This window comes from Dromaius novaehollandiae, chromosome 1 (genome assembly GCF_036370855.1).
Source record: "Dromaius novaehollandiae isolate bDroNov1 chromosome 1, bDroNov1.hap1, whole genome shotgun sequence".
Taxonomy (NCBI): Eukaryota; Metazoa; Chordata; class Aves; order Casuariiformes; family Dromaiidae; genus Dromaius; species Dromaius novaehollandiae.
Window position 1 is genome coordinate 21,557,478 of NC_088098.1, and position 16,569 is coordinate 21,574,046.

At 41.6% G+C, this 16,569-nt stretch overlaps 1 protein-coding gene across 5 annotated transcripts in view; it reads left to right on the forward strand.

Annotated features, from left to right (window-relative positions):
* Positions 1 to 2,673: 2,673 nt before the first annotated feature.
* The window catches only part of AASS (aminoadipate-semialdehyde synthase), a 34,386-nt gene continuing 20,490 nt past the window's right edge, over positions 2,674 to 16,569 (forward strand). Inside the window, exons 1-15 of one of the 5 annotated variants that reach the window (XM_064507015.1) lie at positions 2,722 to 2,807; positions 4,081 to 4,189; positions 5,323 to 5,543; positions 6,773 to 6,949; positions 7,610 to 7,694; positions 8,421 to 8,488; positions 8,602 to 8,748; positions 9,739 to 9,817; positions 9,921 to 10,048; positions 10,221 to 10,369; positions 13,253 to 13,375; positions 13,527 to 13,638; positions 14,190 to 14,249; positions 14,336 to 14,403; positions 16,295 to 16,357. In XM_064507015.1, the coding sequence (XP_064363085.1) occupies positions 5,331 to 5,543; positions 6,773 to 6,949; positions 7,610 to 7,694; positions 8,421 to 8,488; positions 8,602 to 8,748; positions 9,739 to 9,817; positions 9,921 to 10,048; positions 10,221 to 10,369; positions 13,253 to 13,375; positions 13,527 to 13,638; positions 14,190 to 14,249; positions 14,336 to 14,403; positions 16,295 to 16,357 (1,472 nt within the window). In that variant the 5' untranslated portion in view covers positions 2,722 to 2,807; positions 4,081 to 4,189; positions 5,323 to 5,330. Of the gene's footprint in view, positions 2,808 to 4,080; positions 4,190 to 5,322; positions 5,544 to 6,772; positions 6,950 to 7,609; positions 7,695 to 8,420; positions 8,489 to 8,601; positions 8,749 to 9,738; positions 9,818 to 9,920; positions 10,049 to 10,220; positions 10,370 to 13,252; positions 13,376 to 13,526; positions 13,639 to 14,189; positions 14,250 to 14,335; positions 14,404 to 16,294; positions 16,358 to 16,569 lie in introns of all 5 variants that reach the window. The other 4 variants (XM_064507023.1, XM_064507037.1, XM_064507030.1 and 1 more) reach the window with 4 other exon arrangements.

The following is a 16,569-nucleotide window of genomic DNA, read 5'->3' on the forward strand; positions in this document are numbered from 1 at the left end:
TTGTTGCTTGTTTTTATTTTTAACATTTTTAAAACAAGGCCAAAATGAGTTGTCTCTCTAACATGGCTTGTCACTAGGCACCTTCTGTACTGGATCAGAGGTGCTTACATGATAGCTGGAAGGGATCTCTGTGAGAAATGAGCCCATGTCCTGCAATCGCTTAACAGGGAGAGAAAGCAAGTGTATGATTCAAGAGTTTGGAAGCTCCAGGACACGTCACAAGCTTGTAGTGTATTTAATGTATTCACAGTACTTACCAGCACTTTCTAAAATTCTTAAGAAGCTCAAAGGGTGAAAGAAACTTGACCCACTTCAGTAAAACTTCTTTGAATGATGAAATGAATAGCACATACTCTTTTAGGGCTTATTTCCTTAGGGATTATCTATCTCACAGGTATACTGACCATCCTTCCTTTAGGATGGACAACATACATGCATACCTTGACATTGTTTAAATTAATTCTGCACAAAATAAACTGTAGCAAACCTCTGAATCACTGTCAAGGCTAGAATTTTAGTTATCATTAACTAAATTTAGTTATCATTAACAAAGTCTGTTTGAGGTTAGGAGGCAGAAGTGAGTTTTTGTATTTTCATATATAATTTATAATACAGAAGCAAAACTTAAGTGCAGGTCAAGCCTTAGATGCTATTTTCCAGTTCTTAAGTAGAACATAATTGCTGCTATCGACCCCTTTACTCTCTATTAATCTTCATTTGTTTGGTCTTCTGCAAGAGATGAAATTAGCCCATCTGTTGGTTTGCATATAACAAGCCTATGATTAAGCCTATATAAGTATTTACTTTCCCCAGTACTGTAATTTATCAGGACTCCATAAGGAAAAATATATTCATTCATATTTACGTCCTACTCTGATGAGTTAGGAAAATGCTTTGATCTACAAATGGGAAACTTGAGTCTAAAACAGATCATTATTTTAAGTCTGACACTCTGCCTCCAGCAGCAGGTTGCTGTCAGAAAAGAAAAGGAAGCAGAGGAAGAGAGGGAAAAGTTCAGGGTCTAATTATGAAAAAAGAGCATATTTGAAAGAAAAGTAAGAAAAATATAAGGAGAATGTAATCTATGAACAGGTACCTCTGAACATATATAGGGACACCAAGTCAAAGTCTAAATCTGTCTTAAGAAGAGATCAAGTGGTGAGCAGTTGCAGGCTGTGCTACCAGCCCAAACGTCTCCCTAATTATAGTGAGATCTTGCTGTTGCAAAGTGGAACATGAACAAAGTCTTTCTCAGAATCTTTAGTCCTAATTACTTTTGCTAATTGCAGGTCTGATATTTCAAATTCCTATTATTTGTGGCAATGTCCTTAAATTTGCTGATGGAGATTGAGAACAGCAGCTGCATCTGCACGTAGAACCCCACCAAGGTATCGTTTTCACAGCACACAGCCTTTCTTTCTCCAACAGGAAAGGCCTTCTTCACCAGCAAATCAAGTAGATAACTCTGGTTTTGTTTTAGTTTCTTGCACATCATAACTGTCATGATTTCTAACCACAACATCCAATTTTTAATTTCTGTAAGCCGACTTCAGTGGTTGAAATCAATCATAAAGATCAGGTACAAGGCTTAATCTTCAGCTGAAAATTAGCAATAAAATGCATAAGAAATCATGTATCATTTCTGTTTTTTGTAAGGAGTAACGTCTAATGTTTCATGTACCACGCTGAAGACAGTTCTATAGAAAAACATTTGTAAGGAGCAATGTGCTTGAATGTATGTAAATAATTTGAGCCAGCATATAGTTGGCATGTGTAGGAAAACCTTCTGAAGAAGTTTGTTGGAGAGAAACAAGGCTGCGATGCAGCTTGGCCCAAGCATGGTGTGTGTGCGGAGGAGGCACGGAGCAGCGTATGCGCGGGGAGGCGCGCTGTGCGCCCCCGTACCCGCGGTGCCTGGAGGCGCTCCTGCCGGGCTCGGTGGGACAGCAGTGCCCTGCGCAGCAGCGAGCCTGGACGCCGTTGTGCTGGTGATGCCACAGATACCTCCTGCCGCTAATCCGCGGCGTGCCCTACCCTATAATCAGCAACTGCGACTATTCGTATTTCGTGCTCTCGGCGGGGGGAGGCTGTGTACTCTCTAGGAACAGGATGTAACACCCCTATAGGGGGATGGTGGGGGATGTTCCGCTGGTACAGGGAATTTGTATGGGATGTTATACCGCTATAGGGAGCCGGTAGGGCACTTGCAGGGGATGTTGTGCTGGTGTGGGGCACCTGCAGGGGCCCTTAGGTTAGTACAGAGTGTTTTAGGGGACATTATTCCAGGGTGGGGAGTTTTAGGGGATACCGTGCCAGTGTAGGGAGTCTGTAGGGGATGTTGCACCAGCGCGGCGAGTTTCAGGGGACATTACAGGGGTCCCGGGAGTTGGCAGGGGACGTTGTGCCAAAGCAGGGAGTCAGTAGGGACGTTGTGCCGGGGTGGGGAGTGTGTAGGGGACGTCACGCCAGTGCGGGGAGCCCGCAAGGCCTCGCGGGGTTTCCGCGCGGCTCCTCGCGGCGCAGGCACCCCGCAGGCCCCGCGGCAGCGCCCGCCCGACCGCGCCCGGCTGCCGCCGAGGGGGCCGCGGCAGCGCGCGGGGCCTCCCAGGCACCGGGGGCGGGGCGGGGGCGTGCGCGGCGCCCGCCGTGACGCCACGGCCAGGGCCCGTCGCCATTGGCGGGCGGCGAAGGGTGTACCCCGAGGGCGGCTGGCGGTTGGCTGCCGCCCGCGGCGCCGGCCGTACGCTGGACGTGGCCGGAGGAGCCAGCGGGGCCGCGCAGCCGGGCCTCGCGCGCAGCCCCCCGAGGTAGGTGCGACGCTGCCCGCAGGCAGCCAGCGCGGCGCGGTGCCCCCGGCGCCCGCCTGCCCCCGCTTCGGCCCGGCCCGGCGAGACGGGGGCGCGGGGAGCCGCCCGCCCCGGCCGTCTGCCCCCTTGTCCCGCTCTCGCTTTCGAGGGGGATCGTTTCGTCTCCGCCTAGGCCTTCCGCAGGGGCGGCCGGCAGCCACCCCGTAATACCGACCGCGGGAGGGGCGCCAGGTGGGCGGCAGCGTGCTTATGGTGCCCAACAGTGTATTTTAGATAAGTTTTAAATAGTAACTGCTTTTCTTCCTTGCTTTTCCTGCTTTTCTTCTTTTTCTTGCCTTTCTTCCTTATCAGTGCACTGGTAAAATTGCTCAAACTTCCCCACTCTGGAAACAAGATCATAGTAAAATCACATGCTGTAGTCAAATACATTGCTGCTGTTGTTATGTTGCCCCCAGTATATTGCTCAATGGTATTTTATCTTGATAAAACTCAAAATCGTGTAAACTGTGGTACTCAGTAGCCACAGTGCAGACAATGGACAGTCCCTGCTGTTCAGCTCCTGGCCGGGTGCGTGTGGTGGTCTGGGCTGTGGCTCTGGGGGTACCTGCTTAGGGCACTGGTTCGCACACAGAGGGGGGGTCAGCAAGGCTCTCCACGGCTTCTCTGTTGGTGAAAGTATGATTTCATGCCAAATCTAATTTAACTATTTTTTTTGTAGTAGACTAAGTGTCAAGTGTACTGCCCTGTTCCAGAACTTGGCAGTGGTTTAAGGTGTGTCAGGGAGAGTTACGTATTGCATAATCTTCTTGTAAAAGTGAGCCTGCAGCAGGCAGCCATGAATTGCTGGCTTTGGCAGAGAGCACGCTGAGGAGCGCGTGAGAGGATTTACGACGTCTGTGGGCTTTGAATTCTGAAGTTACTTTCACCTTTACGACGGGATATCAGTATCTCACTGGCTAACTCTGAGCACACATAGGGAGGCACGCGGATTAACTTTTGTTCTGTCTGAGGTCACACAAGTGTTTGCATACGGTACTGATTCCCCCGTAGGATGTGGAGTGCCTGTCACGCACTAGCTGCAAGGCAGCTTGCTCCACTTTGGAAGCAGCATTTTTCTTCTTGTAGGTCTTGTCTGTATGAGGGAATTTAGTTCACAACAGGCTTGGGTATGAGGTGTACAATACACGGGCTTCTCAATATGACCTACTGTCCTGGTCATACTTTAATGTACAGTAACAGTGACATTGCATAACATGACTTTCTTTACTTTCAGAAGCAGTGGACATGCTCTCTGTGGGTCCTTTTAACATGCTATAGAGCAGTATCGTAAAATAACTCCAGCTTCTGCACAGTAACTTCTCTGGTGGACAAGTTTAGAGAAGGTAGGAATACACACACTGAGAGCTACCGTGGAGGACTGTGTGATTCTGTTCATGACTTCCTTAGCATACTAGTTTTCCTGTTTAAGCAAGGCTGGAGTTAAACAGGACCTCTTAAAGCTTAGGAGTGTAGATCTTTTGTAAGACTGAGGCATGAGGACAAACAAGATTTGCCAAATGATTGGGATATCAAAAATTCGAGTAAAGCAACAGTTTTAGACAACAGTTAGAATTGCTTTGGTACAAAATTCACATCTTTAAAGCCTCTATTTTTGACATCGCCATCTTTTAATCTCACAAACATCTGAAGTCCCTAGGCTTCTAGGTGTTTGTTGCTGGACATGTGCAGAATCTTTGCCATTTCCAGAAGAGCTGAGCAGTGTGGCAGATATGCTTCACTAGGGGTGAAGAGGAGGAGAGAGAAAATAAAGGGATAGTTCTCTGCAGTGGGAATCTCTCCTAAGGAAGCTTTTCCACTTTGTGTAAAATTATTTCAGGAAGAAAACCTTTCACTCCTGGCCACATGTACCCTGACTTCTAAGCAACAGTTATGGTCCTTTAACATGCATAGTTTGTGTATGAATTAGTTATGTAGAGATGCTTAGCATCAGTCTTACAAACTGGGCTTTCTCTTTTAATCAACTGCTCACGTTATAGCCTGTGTTCTGCTTTCCTTCTTTCTGTGCATTTATCACTGCCTTCTTACTGTTCTTGGTGCAAGCTTTGAAAAGTTCTTGGCCATTGCATGTTTATACTGTCAGATCAATTCAATTGGTATCTTTACTTTTCCAGCGTTCTTTGTAAGCTGTGTAATTAAAAACTTGGTGCCTCGAACACATTAAAAGCCTTCCTTTACAGTAGTATAAGCAACTTATTTCTGTAACGTCACCCCACCAAAGTGAGATGCAACAAAGTACATGCCAGCTTAATGTCAGTTAAAATTTTCTATTGAAACGTTTTATGTTTAGGAATGAAAGGAAACTCATGTCTCACAAAAGTAAGGCCATAACTAGAGTAGTCAGTAGCTGATTTGTGTTTTACAGCAGATGTTAAAGGAGACCAGAACTTTTGCACAAACAATTTTGAAGCATATATATAGATGTATTATTTTACTACTTTGTCTTTGCTGCCATCAGGCTTTACCATGCTCCGAGCATTTAGTCACACAAATGGTAGGTGTGTGGTCCATCATTGTAAGTGTTGGCATCATCATAAGTCTGTGCTGGCAATCAGGAGAGAAGATGTTAGTGCATGGGAGAGAAGAGCACCTCTAGCACCAAAGCATGTTAAAGAATTAACACAAATGGGATACAAAGTCTTGGTGCAACCGTCAAACCGGAGAGCCATCCATGAAAAGGTAAGGTCCCATTTTGAGTTAGAAAAGCAAAACCATAGGTTAATTATTAACTATAGCACAGGAAAAATAATATTCTACAGGGTATAAATAATAGAGAAAACATTATTACTGTCCTTGTTAAATGAGGAATCATTGTGTATTAATGGAGGGTAAAAAGGAGTAGTTGGTTAGCTCTTTAGTGTAATGTTGGCATGCTGATGAGTTTTTGGAGTTGTTTTTGTTGATTTGTCTTCCTTTTGTCTGTGGATGAGGAAGTTCTAGGTGTTCTTGGAGTAGAGACTTGGGAATTTCTCATTTAACACGGGTATTTTTGTCTTTTATTTGTGTGAAGGCAACACTAAAAAAAGCAAAATAAAAAGAGAGATTAAGAGGAAGGGTGAACCTTCCATTTGTGAATCCCATCCCTGTTTGAACGGTGATTTTTTCCAAAGACTTTTGAAGACTAAATGAAAATACAGTGACGTGTGGTTGGTTGCTCAGTTTTTAAGTCTTAATGTCATTCTACGTAGAATGAGGGGAGAGATTTATTTTTTTCCTTAATGCTTTGAGCTCTAGGACTGAAAGGTCATACAGTTTTAGTAATACTTTGCTGTAAGATGTCTGAGCCAACAGGTAAAATTACAAACATAAGTAGGGAATTATTAGTGATCAGTTGCACATATCACCATTTAATTACAGTGCAATGCTTGTTTTCAACAAAGCATAAACTGCATTAGATGTGCAACTACCTTATTGAAAGCTGGAATTTGAATATATTTTTGAGTTAAAGGAGAGCAAGAATAAATTCTGATATTGAAAAACATTTTTTAGGAAGTTGCTCTTCAACTTGGACTTAGTTTTATATAGTTTTATAAAAACATACCTCATCAGGCTTCAATTTAGTTTGTCCGATTTCTGTAAACTTATTCACAAGTACTTCTGCATTTTACAAAGAAATGTTCACTGTTGCAACACTATAAGATACTTTAAATGCAGCAAAATATTCTTTTTGTAGTCTGTGACTTTACTAATATATAGCTATGCTTTGGCCTCATGTAATAGAACATTAACATGGAAATTCAGTTTGAGATTTAATACCCCTTTTTGATAAAGATCTTTATGAATGCATCACATGTTAGAAATTGTTTCTGCTTTGTAGAATTATTTGTAAGCTGTTTTAATACCTTTTGTGCTGAGATCTGAACATGAAAAAAAGCAGAAAAAATTACCTTGATTTTTCTCTTTTATAGGATTATGTCAAAGCAGGTGGCATTATTCAGGAAGATATTTCTGAGGCTTCTCTGATTGTGGGCGTGAAGAGACCTCCAGAAGATAAATTAATCCCTAAAAAGAACTATGCCTTCTTTTCTCACACTATTAAGGCCCAAGAGGCAAACATGTCCCTGTTGGATGAGATTCTACGACAGGTAAATGCTGTTATGATGTAGACCAGTTGCTATTAGCATGGGGTGGAAGCTGAACTTAATACTGAAGTGTAGTGGAAAGCTTGCTATCTAGTGTGGTTGCTTTCAACATGTATATTTGTAGATAACTAATGAAAACTGCTTTCAGTATTCATTTCTGGAGCTGTATGTTTTGCTCACAAGCAGATCTTGCGCTTGCAGTGCTGATCTATTTATATGCGTAAGGCAGAGAAGTTGCAAGTGTGGTTTGCTCAAGAGAGGTTCATGCTGTGTGAGCACAAAGGCTTATGGGAAAGTTGTCAAGCCAGAGGGTGAATCAGTCATTATGTAAGATGGAGGCAGCCAATTCACTCAGAAGCAAGTGACCGCTTGGCAGAGGATGTGAATGGGTTTGCAGCAACTGGAGTGGCTAGCTGGGGTGCTTCTTGCCAAGAGTGGACATGCAGTGTAGAGACTCTTTAAAACACAAATTCAGTGCAACCTGTACTTTTTTAAAATTATTTTAAAATCTTTTTACAAATTATTTGCCCTCATACATGTCCATGGGCCTCTGTCACAAAGGGTGATGGAGACATGTGAAAAGGTAGTCCCTGGAAAAGCAATCTGCCGCTGACTGTGTATTCACTTAAAAATTTTAATACTCAGTTTGCTGTGTATTTTCAGGAAATTCGACTGATTGACTATGAAAAAATGGTTGATCATAAAGGAATGCGAGTTGTGGCCTTTGGAAAGTGGGCTGGCGTAGCAGGTATAGTGCATAAAGCGAAGGCAGGCTTGCAAAATGTAGCTTCCTATAATACTTCTGGTTGTGTGTGTTTCCTGAAAGTTGAGGTTTGCAATGCATTTTTAACTGCTGTGTTGCTTTTAAAGACTTTTTTCTTTATATTTTATGCTGCCTACTTTTTGATGAGAGTGTACGTCAAATAGTTCTATGGATTCTCTACAAATCCACTATTTTATGTTGTTTTGAAGTCCTGTCTGTTTGCTCAACCTGATCTGAGGCAGACAAAATGCCAAGAAGCTGACTGAATAGGCTTTTGAAACAAACTGCTGCTGCCAGTCCTGCAGGTCTGAGCAACATCTGTTTGCCACTCTTTTACCTGTTTACACTAATTTTGTGAAGCATGGTTCTCATTCTCTTCTGCTGAACTTCAAATCTGTTTCTTCAGAAATATCTTTTTATCAATTGCTTCTTTGGAATCTGGTGATGTGAAAGCATCTGACAAAAGGATATTTGAACATTAAACAGTGCTGAAATGCATAATGTAGGCCAAAAGAGGCTTAAGATCCTGGCCTGTAGATTATGTAAATTTCCTTTTCTCTTTCCCTGGGTTTATGTTAATTTTTTTTACAGGTAAAATATTAATAATAAAACATAGGCAAAAATATCAAGGTTGATCTGTCAGTTTCTGCAGTTTCTAACTGTGCATGTTCATATTTAATACATACAGTGTGTTTTTTTTTTTAATAACAGGAATGATCAACATCCTACATGGATTGGGATTACGATTTCTAGCCTTGGGACACCACACTCCCTTCATGGTAAGAGCATATCCATATATATTTCTCTTTAACAAAATGATGTTTGAACATGTGGTAATTATCACTATTTGTATATAGAAAATATACTACATGATGTTTCTGTGCCTTTGCAGCACATTGGGATGGCACATAACTACAGGAACAGTAGTCAGGCTGTGCAGGCTGTGCGGGATGCTGGGTATGAAATTTCACTGGGATTGATGCCAAAGTCTGTTGGGCCCTTAACGTTTGTGTTTACAGGCACTGGTAATGTTTCCAAGGTAAGAATTCTGCTTTCAAACTGAAATGCTTTTTTATTTTTAATAGAACTTATTTTTACCAATAACTTGGCATTTTGTACACATCAGATTAAATGGGCTAAGATAAGTTAATTTTGTTTGCTTGGACTTCAGTTTTTCCTTTGCCAGTAGGAATTTTTTAAGTACCCTAAACTAATGCCTTTAACACTGACTTCTTACCACAAAAGAATGGGTTAAGTCTTACTCCTTCTCCTCTCTTTTTCACCTGCATGATTTTCCTCCCCCTCTCTCCTTTGTGTTGACTTTGGTCTCACCAGGTAAGTTGAATCAGCTCCTTAACATATAGAAAAAGAATTACCTTTTCTAATACTTGTTGAGTCTGTTTTCAGCTGTTTTTATAGCATTGACTTGGCTTACAAACGACAGAGTTTGGAGCCATTGTAAAGGACCCAGGGAAGAGAGTCCTCCCCTAATTTTGGCAGCAAAGCTGTGTTAGGCAGGCTTCAGCTACAGAGTGAAATTACTGCATATGTAAATAGGAGTGCCTATTGGACAAAAGGGTGGCTTGTCTGAAAGACCTGTCCTTCATGGTCTATGAACATATCTCTTTGGGAAGCTCATCTTGACGTTTTTTGCCTTTAGAGCAGCATGGTTGGTGTGTTCTCTAAAGAGAAACCACTTCTCAGAATGGCAACAAAACCATCTGTTGTGGCTGAGTTGCCTCCCAGCTCTGCCATTAGAAATACAAAATAGACATTGGATTGTGGGTTAGGCATACTGCAGTAAGGGGGGATGATACGGATTCCTTGATACTTCAGTAGAGAACCCTGGCAGCTTTGTTTGGTTGAGTGGGGGCATGTGTGAATGAGTATGCATGTCTCTGAAGATATTCTCTGGCAGGACTGTCAAGTTCTACTTGGCATTTTTATATCAGTTTTCACACTCCAAATGAACAGTATTACACTGCCTTTAAATTCTCTACTCATTTTGAATCCTAATTCTGGCCTACAGGGTGCCCAAGAAATGTTTAATGCCCTTCCATGTGAGTTTGTGGAACCACATGACTTAAAGGAAGTTTCCAAATCTGGAGGTAATACTGTGGCAATAAATATGATAAAAACATTGGAGCTCTTTTTATCCAAGTAGTGTTCTGTAACAGCTAATTATTATTACTGTTTTTTTTTTTACCTCAGACCTCAGAAAAGTCTATGGGACAGTGTTAAGTCGTCACCATCATCTTGTAAGGAAGCGTGATGGAATGTATGATCCAGCAGACTATGATAAACATCCAGAACTTTACACTTCTCGTTTTAACACTGATGTGAGCATCCCTTCTGTTATTTCATGAAAGGTTTTCCACAGACTGTTGGTAGTTACTACTCCTTTGCATACCATTTGATTGAGAGGGCGTTTATTTAGAACACTAGATCAGGTGCCTTCGACTTCTCAAAGTACTAGATGAGGACATAAGGCATCCATAACTTTCTTTGCAGATTGCACCCTACACAACTTGTTTAATTAATGGCATATACTGGGAACAACATACTCCTCGCTTGTTAAGTCGACAGGATGCCCAGAAGCTGCTGGTGCCAATTAAATCTGCTGCTATTGCAACGGAGGGCTGTCCCGAGTTACCACACAAGTAAGGCACCTCAGTTCACTAGTAACAATTCTGCAGCATCACAGTATCTAGCAAATGACTGTGTTTCTTACATTGTTCCTGTGACATATTTTAAAATGCTCCATTGATTCTGCTTTTCTTCTTGTGTGCTTTGCTGTCTTGTTTTTTGCAAAGGTAGTTCTCCCATTGATCCTTGTGTGGAAAGCAGTATTAAAACTGTGTACTGCTCCTGGGATGTGTACTTACTGCACCATTCCTACTAGAAATTTCTGTGTATCAGTAGTTTGTTAGATAAAGTGCTTTCTACCATGTCATTTGGCTTGTACAAGTTCCATGACTGTTCCCTACCACCTCAGGTTTCTGCAGCAGGTTTAGCTGGATTGCTTCCCAGGCCAAAATAGCTTTGAAGATGGAATGTGTGGTGTAAGTCCAGGGGTAGATTCCTTTTGGAGTGGGTAGGAGTGCATGCTTTTTCTAACAGCCTGGTGTAATAGTTCTCTGGGAGACTGACCTAGGAATGGGTTTTGGGAGAAAATGGCAATCCTGGTGAGGAAGCAGGCCTTTGTCCATCCTCTGCCCACTGTTGACACGTTTCATTCTTTCACCTCTCCCAGAGTTATTTGCCTAACAAATGAAGAATTTAAGTGTTAACACTGAGTGGGGCCAGAGGCTGAGTCAGGCTAGTGAATGCTCCACCTGTGCCAGCTGTCAGTGAGCTCCAAGGAGGCAGCTACCTCTTTCTGTGTTTGTTTATGATGATGAAGTTATCCTAGCAGGAGATTGCACAGTGACAGCTTAGGGAGATTGGTAGATGAGTAATGACTGGGAGGTCTTGGTAGTACCTGCTGTACAGAGTTTGAAAGAAGGTCTCTGACTCGCCAGCCCCACAAATGCATAGGCAGAGAAGAGACGCAGGATTTTCAGGAAAACTAGTGTGGGCGGAGATGAGCTTCATGCATACCTTGGAGGTAATAGTGGAATAATATGTGGTTTGTTACAGTGTGAAAGATTTGGGATAGGCTGCAGAGCTGAGAATATATGTATGATGTGTGTGTGTGAGCGAGCTGGGAGCAATTGCTACAAAAAAGAAAAAGGGGACCTGATTGGGAAGATCGGAGAACTGACTCAGAAGTTAAGAGTGCTTTGTGTTACACAAGGCTCCACTCCTGTGTCTACTCCTCCCATTTCAACTGATCTGGTTGGATGTGCTCTTCGCTATCTAATTTCAGTGAGGTCAGTCAGCAGTGCAAGAGAGACCACAAAACAGGCAGTTTGACTTTTTAGTGTATGGGATGGGAGGATCCTGAGTAAAGCTCAGTGGTAGATGAAGTGGATAAATTAATCTGGTTGGTGGTCCAGGCTGGGTGGGGAGAAGTGTGCCTAGATTAGAAGCGCATGCCTGTGTCTGCCCTTAGCTACAATGCTGGTTATGACTCTTTCTTTCCAGAACCATTTCTGTTTTACATTAGTCCTTAACGAAGGGAGGCAATCCTCAGTCATTTCTTAAAAAAGCCCAAATTTGCAGAGTATTAAATCAGACTCCTTTTGCTTTCCTCCTTCTGGTCTCATCAATCTTGCTTTCTTGACCACAGAGAGGCATAACTTCAGTGAAAGGGGAGCAGGTCCCTCCACTCAGAATATCCTGTAATCTGTTTCAGGAATTCTTCTGAGGAGACCTGAAATATAAGTTTGACTCTACCTAGGCATGTAACTCAAAGTTTACTATGTAAAAGGATTGCTAAAAGAAAAGGGAAAAAAAAGTGCTAAAAGAAAATGGTGGCCGTGTTAGCCACAGCAGTTACTGGACATAGTTTGGGGGTTTTGTATGCTTGTTCCATACTTTCAAATTTGAGGGCCTCAACTCCAACTAACTTCTCTCTTGTAAACCCAGTGAGCATACATCATAGTGATAGCTCCCAAAATCTTTTAACTAGATGATTTCTGTAGATCCACTTTTTCTAATACTGTACTCAATTTCTGTGTGTACAATGTTAAGTAAGAGTGTCAGGTGATGGTCCTGGCTGGTATCTGCATTATTTAGGGCTAACTCTCCATAAAGCAGAGCAGCCATGTCCTTTTCTGCATGTTTTAGACTTGCTTCATTTCTGAACCTCACTGGTGACCCCAAGTCCAAAGACATTGCTGTGCATCTTTCCATTTTAAACATTTGAAAAGTACCAGGATCATTCTGCAGCCCTCAAGAAAGGTGTGCTTTTAGCATGAAATTTAGGGTATGTGTGTATCGTGATATAAGGTGTGACGTGAGGGTGTGTGGCAGGGAGGTAAGGGTACGGAGTCTTTGGAGATATGGTTGGAGGTCTGTGGAGGCAGCTAAACCTGATGTAGTCTCATCCATGCTCCCTTTTGGGAGTGGTCATTGGAATATGCTGTCCACACAGCTGTGCCCATGCTCCGTTTCAGAGAGAGCTGTTGGTGTGATCAAAGACAAAGCTAGGTCGTGCTAACAGTGAGTTAGTGTAAAAGATTAGGTAGCCAGTACTCGCTCTCTAATTTTTTATCCAGCCATTTAAGCATTAGCAAGTGAGACCATTTGCAGGAGTTTTGGGTTGTAGCTTTTGTTACCATGTCAAAACATTGCTTTCGTTGGCTTTTAGATTTAGGAAAAAATGATGGATAAGTGAATGACGTGTGGTCTTTGAGAAGTTACGGATGACATTTGGGTCCTATTGGTGTGAATGACTGGCTGACTACAATAGAGCCAGATTTCTGTTACGTTTCTGGAGGTCATTGTTTTGTGTTGACTCTTAAATTGATTAAGGTGAATGAAACTACAATTCTGATGGGTCTTCATATGTCTCTCTATTTCCTGTTAACCCGTGATCTCTTATATCTGTGTTTGTTGTTTGGATAATACTCTATTCCTTTTTTTTTTAATTGCTTTAGACTTTTGGCAATATGCGATATTTCAGCAGACACTGGAGGATCTATAGAATTTATGACGGAGTGTACAACAATTGACAGTCCATTTTGTATGTATGATGCTGACCAGCATATTATTCATGACAGGTGGGAGAGCCTTTAATTTGTACTGCTTTCCTCTGTAATTTATACACTGAATCTTTATATTGAAAATCATGCATTTAAAATACTCACGAAGGTGATTACCTTTCACGTACCAAACAGAAGTGGTTTAGAAGAGCCCTGTTCTTTCTTTCAGTGTTGAAGGCTCTGGGATTCTGATGTGTTCCATCGACAACCTGCCAGCGCAGCTTCCAATAGAAGCAACAGAGTACTTTGGCGATATGCTTTTCCCATACATTGAAGAGATGGTAAGGTCTTATGTAACCAACAAGAAGGTAAAAGACTTGGACTTTGGTCTGGCTGGTTGTTGCTTTTCTGGTCTCCTCTGTACATGTAAAAGGAATCTGCTGTAGAACATAATTGACTCTGTATTAAAAAAACCCACAACCAACAAAAAAAGCTTTCTAGGTATTGAGGCAATGCTTTGAAAAAGCAACATGTGAATGTGAGACATAAGTGACTTGGATGTTTGAGGGCTGTGTCAAGAACACTTTCTGTAGGCTTCTTGGTAGACAAGGAACCAGGCTGTGGCAGGTAGTTGATTGTTCCTGGACCATGCAATAGGTGTCTAAATCTGAGGGCTTTTGGGGCACTCAGCAGCCACAGTTGGACTGCTGCTTGAATTCCTGTATGTTCATAAAACTCAAATGATACTGATAAGGGCCAGTAGAATTTCAGATCTACAAGATATTGGCATTGTTGCATGCATTTAAATGTTGCTTAAAACTTGATATTTTACTTGCTGTAAAAAAAGTATGGGGAATAAAATGACCTGATTTGAAATAACTTATTTCCATAGCTTTTATCAGAAGGCTCACAACCTCTTGAAAGCCAGAATTACTCATCTGTTGTTAGAGATGTAAGTTCTACAGTTCTGCTGTCTGTTTGTCTTCCTCTGCTTTAAAAAAATACAGGTGCAAAAAAAAATACTTCATATATTTCTAGGCAGTGATTGCATCCAATGGCTCACTGACAGCTAAGTTTGAATATATCCAGAAATTGAGGGAGACCAGGTAATGTATATCTTCTTAAATTTTGTCTGGTTCAGGGTTTTAAATAAGCTTGTCTGCATTCTGTCTTCCCTTTTGCATTTATTTATGCTTGTGTTTTGGTGGAATGTTGCTGTATTTCACTGTGTCTGAATGTCTCCTGGCTTGATGATTTCCTTCTTTCTCCGTACACTCTAACTCATCATCATGTGTTGTTAGTAAGTAATACTGAAGTTGAGGAAGTGTTATGTTAACACTTTCCTTATGTTAACAAGACTGTTTTACTAGAGGCAGAAAATAACCACATGCCAGTATTCTTCTACTCTTTCTTACTCCTCCTAAATGCATATAGAATACAGTCCTTTGAAAGGCATGGCTGAAAGCAAAAGGCTCTCTAGTATATCTTGAATCCAGTTTCTTCTAGTATGGCTCAAGTGCAGGGAAGGTTTTACTCTACTGATGTGTTTCATTATTCTGTGACTGGGTGTATTCAGGACCCTCTGTGAGACCCTCTGACTTTTCATTATACTCCTGCTGTAGCTACAGCTTTAGCTACTGCTTCATACTTATCTTGTCTCAGTATTTATCTCCCAGTAGTAATGAGAAAGAGTAGCATTAAGTTGAGTTAAGCTCACAAAAATATAAATAACCTGGATATACCTTCCCTTTCCCCTCCCTCCCTGTTATTAACAAACACTTATAGTTTACCTACGATTATTGTAGAAAAATGTTAATTTTGCAGTGAATGGCTACCTCTGGTTTCATGTTCTTCGTTGATGCCAGCTACTATACATCATGTAAAAGTTGAAATTAGTCTGACCACAAGCACTGTGTGTACTAGTGGATGCTAAAAGCACAGTGTGTTGACTCTTGCATGCCAAATTTCTTAAATGTTCTTAGGGAACCTTGGCAAGTCTCTGGTTATGAACTTCAGCATGATGAATTATAGGTACTTTTTTCATAGAAAAAATATGCTGTTTGGCTTTCAAAGACTATAGTTCACAGTTATTTTTGCCTTATGCTATTTGGTAGACAACCTCAAGAGGCTGTCTCAGTAACAAATTTTCTTATTTTCTGCACAGCATTATGATCTGTTTTTTTGGCTCTCCCCTTGCATGATCTTGTGTGAACTGCCTTGAGAATCTGGAGACTTCCTTCCCAAGGGGGTTTCTGTGGGTAGATTTTTGATATTTCTGCAGACCTATGTGTTGCATGTGATGTTTAGTTGTTTATTGGTGTTGCTCACTTAGCTGTAGAAAAAGCAAGACCTGCTAACACTACTTCCCCTTTACTTAGCAAAGTTTAGAAATAATGTAGGTAAAAGCAGGGAGCTTACTGCCTAAATGTGTGATCATTTAGCTAGAGGTGGGCTCCTATTTTGAGCCTGTAGGAATGATGTGGCTTGTGTTACTGCTCTAACAAAATATTACACTGTATCTGGTTTAGTAGCTGAGGGCTCTATTTAGACTAAATGCTTATACCCTTTGAATATCCATGAACATTTGAGACACAGCATAGCTAGGTTATATGAGCTGGTCTGTCTGAGTGCCATCAGAAATCAGGAGTAGTTTGATTTACTGAACTTTTCTCCATTTTTCACTTTCACTGGCTACCTGTTCCTCTTCCACAGCTGGAATAACATATACCATTAACAGTGTTGTTGTTCAGAGATGGACATAACTGAATTATTTGAACTTATATATAGAGGGTGGGCAGTGGTCTGAAATATTCCTTTGTGGGACTATGTATATTTGGTTCCCACTCTTGATGGGTCATTTGGCATCTCATGTTTGTGCCTGTCTTAGAACAGACATGCTATATTTCATCCAAATGTGCTCTAATTCTGGACACTGGGAAACTTTAAAATAAGGACAGTAAGAAGTTTGACTACAAAATCCAACTTTCTTTTCTGTAGGAAGTCTTCCCTTTGTCAACACTGTTGCTCCGAGGACCTGCATATCACAGCTACTTCCTATAAGTAAGGGGAGGAGAGAAGTTCCTTCTCTTCCCTTTCCCAAGAGAGTTGTAGTTGTGGGGGAAGATTTTCTGTTAGATTTAGTACTAGGACTCTTGGAGGGAGGTCCTTGGGTTTGTCATGTGAAAGGATATGGGGTGTTTAGGAGGTCTTCTGTGAATGGATTAAGTCAACGATTTAGCATTTTTTAAAAATAAACTCTAAAATTATGAAAC